The sequence below is a fragment of the Chroicocephalus ridibundus genome, chromosome 1 (genome assembly GCF_963924245.1).
Source record: "Chroicocephalus ridibundus chromosome 1, bChrRid1.1, whole genome shotgun sequence".
Taxonomy (NCBI): domain Eukaryota; kingdom Metazoa; phylum Chordata; class Aves; order Charadriiformes; family Laridae; genus Chroicocephalus; species Chroicocephalus ridibundus.
This window is the reverse complement of record NC_086284.1, coordinates 170,814,385-170,829,940: the sequence shown is the minus strand read 5'-3', so window position 1 is coordinate 170,829,940 and position 15,556 is coordinate 170,814,385. Positions and strand designations below refer to the sequence as shown.

Genomic DNA, 15,556 nt, shown 5'->3' with positions numbered 1-15,556 from the left:
TCTCATTTACGGAGTAATATTTTGTCAGATTCTCCATGGAGTCATAAATTCAGAGAAATTTAGCATGCAGATGAGAAATAAGGAGGAGGGAAGCAGGCAGATGAACTGCAGTGGGAAAGCAATCGTAAGTTAATTCAGGATGTGTTCTGCCTAATACTGATGAAGATCTAAATGAGAACTCTTTAAATTGTACGCGTAGAACCAAGTCCTGGTGTGATTCACATTCTAACTTCAGATCTCATACGCCCTGCTGAATTATATAAAGCTTGCCTTGGATAGTGAAGGAAGCTCAATTTGGTTCCCTGGCTTTTTTAGAAATTTTGGCTGGAGTGCCAGAGTTAGGCAGCAATGCTTTGTAAAGTCTAACGTTAACAAGCAGACTCCCTTGTTTGCTCTTCCTTCGATGCCTCAAAAATAAAACACAGTGCAACAATTGGATAAAAACACCAACTATGGGACTGACAGCCAAGAAAATACAGCATGATGATTTGCCGTTGTTTGCTTAGTTTTTATAAAACTATCATAGAATGGTTTGGGTTGGAAAGGGTCTTTGAAGATCATCTAGTTCCAACATGAACATCATTTCATGTTGGAATCAGTTCAATCATGAACCGATTGCACTGTTTTCTGGTCTGCTGTATTAATAACAAATATTATACTCTGCAGTATTTAAAAATAAACCTGTAGCCTCCCTTTCTATTTTCATAACATCAGTAGAAGCTCAACTCTTCCGGTATCCTGATGGGTATCTCTGGAAGAACGGGTTGAAAATAGGAGCTCCTGTTTACTTCGAAAGGAATAGAGAATACTTTGCCACTTCAAGAACTGGGTCATTCATGAGTGAAACTTCATGCACTAATTCTCAGTGCAAAGTTGCTTCAGTGGCTCTCAGCAGTACATGCAAAATTAAACATTGCAAGACAAGGCTCTGGTCTGAGCAACTGTTTCCCTGGGAAGAGGGAGGAAAGAACAGAAACAAAAAAGTGACACAGGCAGGGAAGAGTCTGCAGAATTGGGCTCCGATGGCTGTCCCTGGGACAGGTGGGGTGCAGCCTCCTGTCCTATCCTATCCCATCCCATTCCATCATGGCAGTACCTGCTACCCCACACAACTAAACTGCTTTCTTGTGACAGCAGCCATTTGCAGTCCAGCTTTCTCAGGTCCTAGAATAAGCAAATTTGAAGCAGAACACTGTTGTTTTGGCAGTCAGAGAAGTCTGCAGCCTGAGGAGCCGCTGCTGTTCTCTAAGACTAGAATAAGCCTGGTCTCACCCATTTAACCAAATCAGTCACTTGGTGAAGTACATGTGGCTTATTTTAAACATAAAGCCCGAGAAACAGGCTGTTTGATCAGTTCTGAAAGCCAACAAATGTAGAGCTCGGTGATCTTGCAAAGGGAGGGATGTCTGCAGAAGGAGACCTATTGCTGGACGTGCTCTGTGACCAGGACCAAAGATGTCCTGCAGAAAGGAGGTTGGTGTAGCTTTCCCGGTTAGCCTCACAGATTGTGAGCAAGATGCAGGTCACAGAGAGCTTTATATTTGCACTGAAAAGCAACTAGAAGGCAAGGTGGTGTCTAACGCACTCCAGCGTGACACGTTCAGCCTCCATTGCGAAGCTGTATAAATTGCATTTCTGTACACAATCTATTTTGGTGATATTGGCACAAGGATTTACTTTGTTTACGTGCTGACTGGAAGTTCAGTTCTGCACAGGGAGCTGCAGGCAGTGTTTGTTAGTGGGCAGAACATCTCTTCGCATCTGGCGAGAAGAAAAATGGCGCAATAATTCTGTTCCACATCCTTTGCTACATTTTGCTGATTTTGGACACATTTTGGAGTCACTGTACAAGAGATAAGCAGATGAGTTGTGGGGGGCTCTGAATTCCACAGTAATATTTGTCCTAGACGCTGACTGCTGCAAGATGGTCAAATATTTTTGCTGACTAGAGCAACATCAATTCTTGCACAATAACTGCCGCTGGGTACAGTAATGGAGAAAGATAATAAACATTTGCTAACTACATCGCACTTCCCACTTGAAAATGTTGAGCTTGACTCGTTTATACAGAGGTTACTTTTGTACTTATTCCTGCTGTAAAGCTACTTTAAGATAAAAGCTGTGCAAATGGAGGGTCAGCTGGCCTCTCAGTTTTGAACGTTATGTCCTTTTCTCAGTAGGAGTGGCAATGGGCCCTATGCCCATCCTCTGCCAGAGTTTCCAGAGACACCCCTGAGAGATCATTAAAATGCATCTTTCCTACCTTTCATAAGCCCATTTTTCATTTAAAATTCAGCAAAATGGTAATTTACCGTTATCTGAGCATGTGGCTTATAATTCTCATTTTGATGAGCCTCTACCAGCAACTACCGAGCGGTAAATAAAGCCAATCGGTTGCACCGTTCGACATGGTCCAGGCTGCCCAGGGAAGTGGTGGAATTGCCATCCCTGGAGGTATTTAAAAGATGGGTAGACATGGTGCGCAGCGATATGGTTTAGTGATGGTTTTTGTCACTGTTAGCTTGACGGTTTGGACTCGATAATCTGAAAGGTCCCTGGACAGTTCTATGGTTGATTCTATGGTCCACCCTGCCGCTGAGCGGGCGTTGGGTGGGCGTCCATCCCGCAGCGGCACAGCTGGAGAGGGCAGGGCTTTTCGCCTAGCCTGCTGAACTCGGGAGAAAGCCCACAGCCTTTGTTCTACCTCAGGCAAGACCATGAGATTCCCAAGTAGAGATGAGCTGACACCTCAACCTTCCCGCTCAGGGTGGCAGCGATCGACTGAGCTGCGGGGGTGCTGTGCAGCAGGACGGTTATGGAGTGTATTTTAACGGGTATAAGCCGGGTTTCCAAGTGTGCAGAGGGGGGCTGCCGCTGCCCGGCAGAGCCTGATTCTGCGCCCGCACCCCCGCGCCCACCAGCGGAGGGGCCCCGGGGCCCGCCCCCCGCTCAGCGTCCTGACCCCCGGCCCGCTGCCCGCACCGCTGGCCGCAGGGAGCCTTCAGCCGGGCAGGGACCGAAGCAAAGCGGGGTGCGCTGGGGCCGCCCTGCCCCGGAGGGGACCCCGTGAGGGACGGGGCGCTGGGGGCGCCAGCGGGGGAGGCGCGGAGGGCGCGGCTGCCCCAGCCGGCGGCCAGGCGAGGTGGCCCGCCTGAGGCGAGGCGGCTCTCGACCCCCTTCCGCGTCCCGCCACGCCGCGGCGAAGGGGCCGCTCCCAGCCCCAGCCCCAGCGGCCAAGGTGGGCTCCTGCGCCGCCGCCGCCGCCGCCCCCCGTCCGCGGCGAGGCGGGCCGGCGGGGCCGGGGGGCGGAGGGGGAGCGGCGGCGCACGGCGGAGAGGTGGCTCGGCAGCCCTCCCGGAGGAGCCCGGCCCACCTCTCTCGTACAGGCAACCCCCTCCTTCTCCTCCCTCCTCCTCCTCCTCCCCGCCCCGAAAGAGGAACTCGCCGCCCGGCCGCGGCGGAGGGAGAAGCGGCGGCGGCGGCAGAGGCAGCGCGCCCGGCCCCTCCGCGCAGCATGGCGCAGCAGCGCCCGCCGCCCGCCGCCGCCGCCTGAGGCGCCCCGCGGCGCCGAGCCGAGCCCGCGCCCATGGCGGCGCCGCCGCCCGCCCTCAGCTGGGCGCTGCCCCTGCTGGCGGCGCTGGCGGGCGCCGGCGGCCCCCAGAGCTTCGAGCTGCCGGGGGCCCGCATCGACAACATCGAGGTGAGCGGCCGCGGCGTGCTGGTGGCGGGCGGCAGCTGCCTCTATGAGCTGTGGCCCGAGCTGCGGCTCCGACGCCGTGTGGTGCCGGCGACGGCGGAGCAGGGCTGCGGGGAGCCCCCCGGCGTGCGCAGCAACCTGCTGCTGCCCTACGAGGAGGCCGGCGGGGTGGGCGTCGTGCTGGCCGGCTGGACCGAGAAGGCCGGCACCTGCGAGGTGTGGGAGCAGCCGAGCTACCGGCAGCGCCTGAACCGCAGCGAGGTGGTCAGCTGCCTGCCCGACGGTTCCACCGCTGGCGTCATCTTCCAGCTGGCCGACACCTGGTACCTGGCTGTGGCGGCCACCTACTCGGCTCGCCCCTACAGGAACCGTCTGGACTGTGAGCCCTCCCAGTCGGATGAAGCGACTGTCATCACGGTGCGCAGCGTGGTTGACCTGGTGTCCAAGGAGGAGCTGGGCATCATCAAGCGCAAGAAGGAGCCTTTGCACTTCGTCGACGCTCTCCAGTGGGGGGATCACTTCTTCTTTCCCTACTACACGTTAAAGGCCAGGCAGGCCAACAACACGGAGCCACCCAGCATGGCTGTCCTGCACCAGCTGCGCCCCTCAGAGGGTGGCCTTTCTTTGAAAGGGCACGTGTATTTGGAGTGTGGTTGCAGGAACCTCATCGTTTCCTCCAGCCTTGTCAGCCAGGGCAAGTGGGGCTGGTGGGTGGGTGTTTTCCGCCGCAGCCGCGACCCCGAGGCCTTGAACGAAAAGGCCTGGAACGACACTGCCGTCTGCATCTTTGGGATGGAGGAGATGAAGGAGCAAGCCTGTGCATTCACGCACTTCAGCATAACCGGGAACAGCTGTGTAAGTCTAGGCATCGTTTTGCTAAGCTTTCGTCCTGCACGCTGTTGTTGACACTGTTGTTGTTGTGGCTGGTGTCACTGTGCCTGACTGGTGGGGTGTCCCTGACCTGATGGCACGTGAAGTTCACAGGGAACTTCAGAGCCGCTCCAGGCTTTGTGCATCAGCCCTGGCTCCATCAACCTTAAAGATTTCTAAAAAGCTGACCCTTTACCAGATGCTGGAGTGTCCTTCCCACCTACATTTTGGGAAAGACATCTCTGAGGGCATCCCGGGTCAGGCCTGAGTCTCAGGCTCCTCACTCACCCTTTTCTGACAAGGATTAGTCGTACTTCATTGTATTTTCTGTACAGCCTAGATAAAGCATCTCCCTCCTTATTCTGTGCATTCACATCTCATGTCGTTGCAGCTACATCAGAAATTAAAAAAAGCCCATCAAATTGACTCCTGTGCACTGGGCTGTGTGCGTTATTATCCACATTGCTCACTAGTTATTTATGGTTGCTAGTTCGGTGGTAGGACTTTCCCAAACCTCCCAGGATTGGCCTTTCTTGAGAGGGCTCACAGCCACCCTACCCCCCCCCCCCCAAAACTGTACGCTCAGCAGACGGCAATAGGCGATATGTCTTTGTTGTTGCAGTGGTTACGTTTTCACAGGCAGTGGTATCCCATGGAGATCCCCTGGTCACCTACTTCTCTAACACTCTCTCTTCAGCTCCTTCCTCCTTTTGAGGGTGAGCTGTGCACATGGAGGACAGGGTGGGCAAAGCTACCAGCTTTGCTGTGGCCTCGGTAGCTAGTAAAGAAATGAACTAAAAACGAAATTCAAGAAGCTAAAAATGTAATTCAGGAGAAGAAGGTGCTTTTGTAAGGCCCTTCCGTGCTTTTAAGTCACACTTAGAAGTCTTTTCAGAGCTGTGGCAAAAGGAGCAATGCTGAAAAGTATCAGGGCCAACTGTAGGGGATCGAGCAAGCCATCATAAAGCAAGCCCTGGCCTCCTGCAGCTCCCTCACCATCCAGGGACTTTGCAGCTTAATCCCTGAATCCTTGCTGTGTTATGATGGGAGTTTGTTGGAAAATTCTTGAAAGAAGTGCAGTAAATTTACTGTCGTTCCTTGGCTTCCCAAATCCATCCTGTAGCAGAGTGCAGTGCTGAGATTCTTCCCAATGCAGACTACTGGAGGGATCGTGTGATTCAGTCTGCCTGTCTGCCTGCTGAGTTGAGAGACTATTGCCAGTGTTAGAGGATGTAGTTACAAATGAGAACCCCATATGTGGGTGAAACAACTGTGCTGAAGTAAATAGTGAAACTCTCGCCACAGAGCTGGAGCCAATCCTTTGATTTCCAGTGCCAGTTTATAGCTTACTGCGTGATTTCTGTGCTCTCGCAAGGCAAACTTGCTGAATGAATTTGAAGTCTATTTGCTAGTTGGATCTTTAATTTGTATTCGTTATTCCTAATTACTCATGGGGTTTCTTTGCGAGGTGCCTTTTGAGCCTGCAAAGCAAAAGAAAAAAAAAAGGAAGCCTCTCCGGGCAGCAGATCGTTTATAAACACTTTCCAAAGCCCCACACTAGAAACTCCAGAAAAGTCTCATGGATTTCATAGGGTAACATAATGCAGGTAAGGTCAGGCGGGTATTTCTGTCTGACTGGTGTTCTTCTCAATCCCCCGTCCCCATTGCCTCCCATTACCTGAATATGAAAAATCAACAATCCACTTGTTTAAGGATCGATCTGATTCACATCAGACTGCCGTGACTCCAAAGTTACTTTCATGTCCCAGCAGGCTTGTCCCTCCTGGAAACGTAGATTATATTTGGGTACAATGCTGAAGAATCCCAACTTCAAAAATTATTAGAAAGATTGTTTGCTTAACATTATGTCCCTAAGTATGGCGATGTTATTAATTGTGATATTTTGGCACAACAATAAATACAGTTTACCACCGACAGGAAAGTGGTATTTTAATATTTTGTGAGATAGCAGGACATCTGGGTGTTGTGTAGTAATATGACCTGTAACATTACATGTCTAATTATGCTCCCTTTTTAAGCTAATTATATGTGCTTATGATGTATAAACATAGAAATAAATGCATGTAGTTCAGCTTTAATATGTTTTTTATACTACAGAAGGTTAGGCTAGTCTATTGCAGAGTAGGTTTGGAGATGACAGGCCCATATGCTGCTGCTTCTGGGTTGTTTTAGTCCAGATCCTTCTACTGTCTCTCACCAAATCATGGGAATCCCTGCAAATGTGGAACGTGCTCTTGGGCTCAGAAGCGTGTGCGGGCTTCAGAACTGGCAGGAAGATGGTGCGCAGCGTGTGGGAGAAGTGTGTGCTATAGCTAGCAGTGGCTCTGGCCAGAAAGGAGTGCCTGGTAGCACAGAGCCGTCACGGGTACGTTGCAGTACAATGTGTAGGAATGGCAGCAAGCAACAGTACTTAACATGTGCCTTAAAGCCCAGTCTTTTAAAGGCGGTGTTGGTACTGAGGAAATGAATGTGTTGCAGCATTGTGATTGCCGGGAGTGCAAGACTTGTACGGTGTTTGTGGTGGGTGGACCATGCTGAATGTCAGCCTGACTTTTGCACTGCAGATGCCATGTGTTGCAGGGTGCTGCGGGTCTTAGTCTTCTTTGCTGGGTATGGTTGAATTCTGGAGCTCTGGTGTGATGTGATGAGGTACACAGATCATGGCCACGGACTGTCAGTTTATGTAGGAATGGAAAATCAAATTTTTTCACTACAGGAATGCAATTTATAGTTAAGACTATACATTAGGGAGTAGTGTCAGTTTGTTTTCCTTTTGATCTTGTCATTCTTTAGATTTCTGTCATTATTCTGGTTACCTTTAGGCAAGACATACTCTTACCTGTCTGCACTCACACAGCTGCTTGTATATGCGCTGTGTTGGCACCGTGCTTCTCAATAGTACGCTGCAAGAGGGACTTAGCCTGAGGTATTTGTGGTCCTGAATTCCCTGCTATACTACTGCTGCATGTTCTACTCTGAACTCATTCCTGTAAGGTACTGAGCTTTCTGGCCCTAACCCAGTAAAGCACTTAAGGGCATATTTAACATTGGGCATATAAGTAGTTCCATCATCGGCAAGGGAACTGCCCATGCATTTGAAGTTAGGCATGAACTTGAGTACTTCACTGGATTGGAACCAAATTGCTCCGCATCCTGTAGGATCTCATTGTAGGCGTGTAATCTCTTTAGCCTTGCATTGCTACTTAGGCCAAAGTTGACGTTTGCATTATGTTTTAATGATGGATTTGAGTCTGTCATTCAAAATTAGTAATTTTTAAGATCCTTGCTTACCAACTTTATCAAAAATTAAGTGACTGCTGCAAATTCTGGGAATTCCTTTTTATGAGAACTAGCTAATTCTGGTTTTGTTTTGTGCGGTAGTGTGCACAAAGCATTTTGTCCTAGTTGTATGTGTTTATTCTGGACATGTATGATATTGGATTCCCAGAAACATGATCTCTAACTAGCAAGAGGCAAGTAGTGTCTTGGATGAAACTACTCTGAAAACATTTTGCAGTTTTACATTCAGATTGTTTTATTCTGATCCACGTGTCTCTTAGTTTGGATTATATCTGCGTATACACGCTGTCGAGGTATATGCGTTAATGGACTCGCTAGCATAACCTGCATGTACGAAAGCACATCTTCTTCACAATTTCTGTAGTTAATATCTGTGAGTTTGCCAAATCTCATTCTCCTTTTCTTTTCAGAAACCTGACTGAACACTAACAAACATTTTTGGTGGATCACAATTAGGAAATCGAAGCTCTGTAGCCAGTACATAGGAGGAATGTTGGAATTTGTCACAAACTTGTTCCAGTAGCTAGTGAGCTTTAAGAAGGCCTTTCCTTCTGTTGTTCCGTGGCTGAACAGGAGCTACTAGAGTCTCAGATCTCTCCCGGAGATCCCAGGATCTTGTGGTCACAGCCACGCAGAGAGTTGAAGAACCGCCCAAATTAGAAAACATCAACAGAAGAGAGTTGTAGGATGTTACCTAACCACAATGACAGATCTGAAAATGAGATTTGCCATTAAAAAATGTTGCATGGGAAGAAAAGGATTCTACAGTTTTTCATGGAGAAAATCCAAAAATATGTTAGGCGTATATCTGTAAGACAGAGAGAAGTTGATGTAGTTTATATTGAGGTATTTATTTTATGATGTGCAAAGGCTAAGTAGCTGTGATAGCTACTGAATGCTAAGCTATCTTGCTTGGATTTTCATCTGGTATTTAATGCAAGTAAAGATATGTAACAGTCTGTTCTTTGAATTTTTGCATTTTTCAGTGGGTGATAAATATGTGGGTTGGTATATGCCCCTTAATTTATCCAGCATAATTTGGAATCCTAGGACAAATCCTAGCTGGTATAAGCGCTACTGAAATTAGATTTTGAAGTCAACAGAGTCACATCAGTTTAATCATGGCCATTAATTTGCAGGAATGACATTTGAATTTGTGTGGTAACTAATTCCAAAATGATTCATGGCCTTTTATTTAAGGAAAGAATTACAGACTTCTAAATATCATTTGGTATCAAAATTGATCCTGTAATTAATTTTCTGGTAGTAAAGTCATCTTCTGTGTATTACCAGACTGCTAGTATTTCATGTGATGTTTGACAGGTTTCTAGAGTTAACATTTCTAGAGTGGATATTTCTGTCTGGTTACAATGAATTTTCAGTTCATCCCTGTTTAGTGTGGGAAGTAAGCCATAGAGGACTCGTAAACTCTCACATTGTCAATAAGAAGGAGAGTTGCTTTTACTCATCTGGCTTCACTGGGTGTTCTTAGCGGAAACGTTTGGGAGCTTGGGGGCTCTTGAACAGAGGATTCACTTCCTGGAATCACAGAATCATTCTACATTTCTACAGGCCGGTTAGTCTCACCTCTGTCCCTGGGAAGGTAATGGAGCGACTCATTCTGGATGTCGTCTCCAAACACATAGAGGAACAGGAAGTGATTGGAAGTGGTCAGCATGGATTTACCAAGGGCAAATCATGCCTGACCAATCTGATAGCTTTCTATGATGTTATAACGGGTTGGCTGGATGAGGGGAGAGCCGTAGATGTCATCTACCTTGACCTTAGCAAGGCTTTTGACACTGTCTCCCATTACATCCTCATTAGGAAGCTGAGGAAGTATGGGCTAGACGAGGTGACAGTGAGGTGGATCGAGAGCTGGCTGAGTGACAGAACTCAGAGGGTTGTGATCAGCGGCACAGAGTCCAGTTGGAGGCCTGTAACGAGTGGTGTCCCTCAGGGGTCAATACTTGGACCAATTTTGTTCAATATATTCATTAATGACCTAGATGAGGGGACAGAGTGTATCCTCAGCAAGTTTGCTGATGATACCAAGCTGGGAGGGGTGGCCGACACTCCAGAGGGCCGTGCTGCCATCCAGCGTGACCTGGACAGGCTGGAGAGCTGGGCAGAGAAGAACCTAATGAGATTCAACAAAAGCAAGTGTAGGGTCCTGCACCTGGGAAGGAAGAATGCCAAACACCAGTATATGTTAGGGGCGGACATGCTGGGAAGCAGCTCTGAGGAGAAGGACCTGGGGGTCCTGGTAGACAGCAAATTATCCATGAGCCAGCAGTGTGCCCTTGTCGCCAAGAAGGCCAATGGCATCCTGGGCTGCATAGGGAAGAGTGTGGCCAGTAGGTCGAGGGAGGTCATTCTTCCCCTCTACTCTGCACTGGTGAGGCCACAACTGGAGTACTGTGTCCAGTTTTGGGCTCCCCAGTTCAAGAGGGACAGGGAACTACTGGAGCAAGTCCAGCGTAGGGCAACCAAGATGATTATGGGACTGGAGCACCTCCCTTATGAGGAAAGGCTGAAAGAGCTGGGACTCTTTAGCCTGGAGAAGAGAAGGTTGAGGGGGGACCTGATCAATGTTTACAAGTATCTAAAGGGTGGGTTTAAGGAGGACGGAGCCAGGCTCTTTTCAATGGTTCCCAGCGACAGGACAAGGGGCAATGGGCACAAGCTAGAACATAGGAAGTTCCATTCAAATACACGGAAAAACTTCTTTACAGTGAGGGTGACAGAGCACTGGAACAGGCTGCCCAGGGAGGTTGTGGAGTCCCCTTCTCTGGAGATTTTCAAGACCCGCCTGGATGCAGTCCTGAGGGATGTGCTTTAGGCAATCCTGCTCTAGCAGGGGAGTTGGACTAGATGATCTCTAGAGGTCCCTTCCAACTCTGAAGATTCCGTGATTCCGTGATTCAGGTTGGAAGGAACCTCAGAGGAGGTCTCCAGTCCAGCCCCCTGCTCACAGCAGGGTCAGCTCTGACATTAAACAAGGTTGCTCTGGGCTCTGTCCTGTCAGGTCTTGAAACCTCCAGGGATGCAGACTGCACAATATCTCTGGACAACTGGTTCTGCTTAATTGTCCTCATAGTGATGTTTTTTTTAAATCTCCTATCCACTAGAAACCTCCCCTGTTTCAGTTTGTGTCATTGTCTCTTGTTGTCCTGCATACACCTCAGTCAAGAGCCTGGCTCTGTTTCTCTGGTCCCTCTGAAATTATCTCGTCTGTAGGCTGACCCAGCCCAGTTCCCTCAGCCTCTCCTCATAGGGCAGGTGCTCCAGGCTCTTATCATCGCAGTGGCCCGCTGCTGAACTCATTCCCATTTATCAAGATCAGTGCTGTACTGAGGGTCTCATCATTTCATCACAGAAGGCAATCAGGTTGGTCAGGCATGATTTATCCTTGATGAATCCATGATGGCTCTTCCCAGTCACTTTCTTCTTCTTGTGCCTAGAAATGCACTAGAAATGGCTTCCAAGAGGATTTGCTCCATGATTATCCCAGGGAAAAAGTGAGACTGACCAATGTGTAGTTCCTCAGGTCATCCTTCTTGACTTTTTTTGAAGATGGGAGCAGAATTTGCCTTTATTCAGTTGTTGGAGACTTCTCCTGATCTCCCCAACTTTTGAAATATGAAAGAATGGCCTCGCAGTGTCATCAGACAGTCTCTCAGCATCTTCCTACGGATTCCATCTGGTTCCCCTGGGACTCCTGTAAGCTGAGATTTCTTAAGAGATCCCTGGCTTAATCCTCTTCCAGTACTGGTAGTTTCTCTCCTCCTTGTACTCTGTAGGTACAAAGGATGACAAGACCTTGCTGGTTAAGTCAGAGCCTTATCTGCACCCACTGGCAGTAAATCACCTGACCTATTCAGCACCTGACCCACATTTTCATTGTTTATTCCTTTATTGCTCATGTGGTAGTAGAAGCTTTTCTTGTGGCTAGTTTCAACAGCAGGTGAGCTTAGGCTTTCCTAACACTGTCCCTACATGTCCAGGCAGTTTCTCCTTAGTTGCTTGTTCCTGCTTCCACCTCCTCTGTACTGTTTTTCTGCATTGTCGTTCAGTCATGACTTCCCTGCTTAGCTAGGGGCCATCTTCTGATGTGTCTGCTTGTTTTCCTGAGTTTTGTGCTTGGAGGAGGATGTCCTGAAAGCCCTACTAGCTTTCCCGAGCTCCATTTCCCTTCAGACCTCTTGAGGGATCCAACTAACCAGTTCCCTGAACAAGCTGAAGCCTAGTCTCTGGCTTTGTACTCTGCCGTTCTTTCCTTACTTGCCCCCAGAATCCTGAGCTCAGTTATTTTATAACTACTACAGTGAGGGCTGCCATTGATTGTCACATCCCCAGTCAGTTCTCACTTGTTTGTGAGAAGCAAATCCAGAAGAGCATCACTTTCACTGTCCCCATAGGATTAACAAAGCCTGGCTTTCCATCTCCTTCACTTTGCCTCCAGTCCCGATCTGCACTAGGCAATGCCTTTGGTGTCCATGTGGGTGTGCAACAATGGTTAGTGGTCCAAGGGATGGAAAATCATTTGCAGTCTCTCTGTCATGTAATGGATAGGGGCCCCTAAAAAAAAAAAAAAAGAAAACCGTTGTACTGTTGTAACAGCATGATGGTTTAGCAGTTGTATGCCTTCATCCTTCACAGGAGGGAATCTCCCAACCACGGTCACCCACCACTTCCTCTTGCTTTCTGCCAATACTCTGTTCAAGCTCAGTTGGTTTCAAAGCCTTCCTTAGTGGAGCTTGTTCTCCCTCATTGGTTATTAGGACACTTTATCAATTCTGTAAACTCAGACCTGAGGGCAGAGAAGGAGTGTCTCTGCTACTGCAAGAAGTCCCAAATTTCTAGCCTCCCCCATCTCAGGAGTCTCTATAAACCTCTTGCTCAAACATAGCCTGTATCTGTCCCTCCTGCCTTGCCTCTGCAAGGTCTCTGTGAAGACCCTCTCATTTCCTGCTCATCCTCCTTCGATTTTTTACAGTCTGCTTACCTGGTGTGGTTTGTCCTCCTAGCATTGCTATGTAGTACACAAATTAAAAAACCTAATGTAAATAACATTTTGGAACAGTTCATCTCCTCATTCCTCAGCCCTAATAAAGTCTCGCTGCATGCAGCAATATTTAAGTTTGTTACCCTGTGATATAATAAAAATTGATGCAGGAGGTTGAAGGGTGGTGAAATTAAGAAAGAAGAATGAGGATCCAGAAGTTTTTTCCCTCCAGGAAAAAACATCTATGTATTGTTCCAGTGTTGACTATTGCTATACACTGCTCACAAGTCTTGTGTTCTTTTGTATAGCTGCATCTGTTCATTCACTCTGATGCTCAAACCCTTTATTTAAACTTTTTGGCCAGCTGCAATATGTTGAGTGCTGCGTGAGCTAAAAATGCTGCCCTTCCCCCTGAGGCATGCAATGTAAAATAATCAGGGGGAAATCAAGACAGAAAGTAGAAGTGTGAATATGGTTGCTGCAGCTGGAATCGTGTGGAGATAAATCTGAAAATGAGATGCAAAATAGAAAATGAGTATAAATACCTTTCATCCCAATAACCAAACAGCATAGGGAGGTGAACTTAAAAGCAAAACGTAAGTTAATTCAGGACATCTCTAGGCTTATCTGTGCACGTGAAGATTTTAGGGGACTATAGAACAGAACAGAGGGTAGAACTGAAGAATTAAAAAAAGAACAGCCTTCTAGAGCAATATTGTCTTTTCTTTTGCTTTTCTTGTTTTTGTATGGGACTGAAAATGTTACAGGATAGACAGATGATCGTGGAGATGAGTGACTCTTGAAGTATAAAGGAAGTTTAGACTGTAAATGCATTTTAAGGATGGATTTAGCTGTGAAAGAAAAAGCTTGGGAAGGCCCTACAGTGCTGTAACCCATTAGTCACAGTGGAAGAGGTAAAAGGGCTTGTTAAAAAAATAAATGCACATGGAAAGGGGATGACAGAAGGGTGAAAGCAGCAGCTGCACCCTGGAGGGAATGGGCAAGCTGGAGAAATACATTGCAAAAGAGAGAAGGCAATTTTTGTTGTGACTGCCCACCGTCTAATTTCTCCCTCTTCTTATCTGTATTAGCTCAGTGTCGCATTGACCCTCCCTCTAGCAAGCAGAGTGAGGGGAGGAGGCTTCCACACTTGTCAGTATTGGTTCTTCAGTCAGATGAGGAGGATGCACTGATATGACACTAGTTATTTTACTAGTATGTGGGTCAAAATAAAATCTGGCAGCAAAGCTTTCCGGAGACTGGGTCAGTCCTCCCCTCTTCTTTGGTTTTATTGTACAGAGTCTGCGAGGTGGTTTGTTTTCCTTACACTACTATATGGTGTACTGCAGAAAAATGAAAAAAGAAAAAAAATCCTAATTCTGGTGGAAATCAAAGCCTGGAAGCTTCACCTCCTCACTCCTTAGCTTGGGTGAAGGCTCATTGTGTGCACCAGTGCTGGAGTTTTGTTACCCTCTGATCTAATAAAAAAGTGAGTTAACTTTTTCCACCTTAAAATGCTTGTAATCACTTTTTCCTTGCCCATATCTAAAGCAGACCTCTGTGGTACTGGAGTTGCATGCCTAAGTGGGTTTTACTGAAGTCCTGTGCCAGTGCATGACAGTTCCTGTGTCTTCTTCCTCCTGCAAGAAAAAAAAATTATCTTTAAATATGAAAGTTAATCAAGTCTTCTTTTACACCAAGTGGCTGTTCTTGCAAGCTAATTAAAATAATTCAGATGACTGGAAAAGATTTTAATTGACTTAGGATTGCAGTTTAGAAAAAAATTATTTCTATATGGAAAGATTTTTTGGGGTTAAGCCAGCATCCTAGCGTGCAAGTGAGTTGAATTCAGCTGTTACTGTGTTAGGGTTCGCTTCATAACTTTGAGAAATGCCTTCACCTTGCTGCAAAAGGTCAGTTTTGATGGTCTGTTCTCACACTTTGTCTTGTGCATCAAAGAGAAATAGGTGCTTGCACTCAGAGGGTTCCTGTACGTTTAGGAATCCGTCCTTGAGGCTGAGATTCTGGGCTTTGTAAGCTGACCTACTGGGCTTGTTCCCAAGGACCTGGTCCTACTTGAGCTCTTTCCCCCAACCCTCCATATCTGCCGCTCCTTTGTGCCAGCACTGGTATCCGTGCAGCCACATGTTCACGTGATGAGGAGAATGACTTAAATGAAAATTTAGGTCGGTAGATGGATTTACAGACCATTTTCTAGACACACCATTTCCTTAACTAGGCTCACTGGAAAGCATTATACTAATAGAGGGGAAGGGGAGGTCAAGCTTGGCTGTGGTTGGACCTATTTGGAGAGCAGGTGGGATTACGCTTTCGGAGTATCTGCCACGGAGATTGACTTAAAGCAATTACAGGACTGCAAAACTGAGATACTGCTTGCTAGGGAGATATCTGGGCTGGTAGGGAGTTTGGGGCAGAGACCATCTCTCACCTGGTCAATGACCTTATCCTCATACATCAAGGCTTCCTTTCAGCACTACAGTCAGGGTTATTTGTTTTGGTTTTCTCTTCCACAAGATACAGGGATTTCCTGCATGATGTTTTCGTTCATGAGCTGCTTACATGTGTTTGTCACTTAACTTCCTCCGGCTTGGACAGAGAATTGTAGGTAACATGTTGATTTTAAAGTTCACACAGGTACA

General features: G+C 47.4%; 1 protein-coding gene across 1 annotated transcript in view; it reads left to right on the top strand.

The window, feature by feature from the left end:
* The first annotated feature begins 3,351 nt into the window (after positions 1-3,351).
* Positions 3,352-15,556, top strand: part of PLXNC1 (plexin C1) — a 74,659-nt gene continuing 62,454 nt past the window's right edge. The window contains exon 1 of the mRNA XM_063322796.1: positions 3,352-4,552. Coding sequence (XP_063178866.1) covers positions 3,587-4,552 — 966 coding nt within the window. The 5' untranslated portion in view covers positions 3,352-3,586. The remainder of the gene's footprint in view (positions 4,553-15,556) is intronic.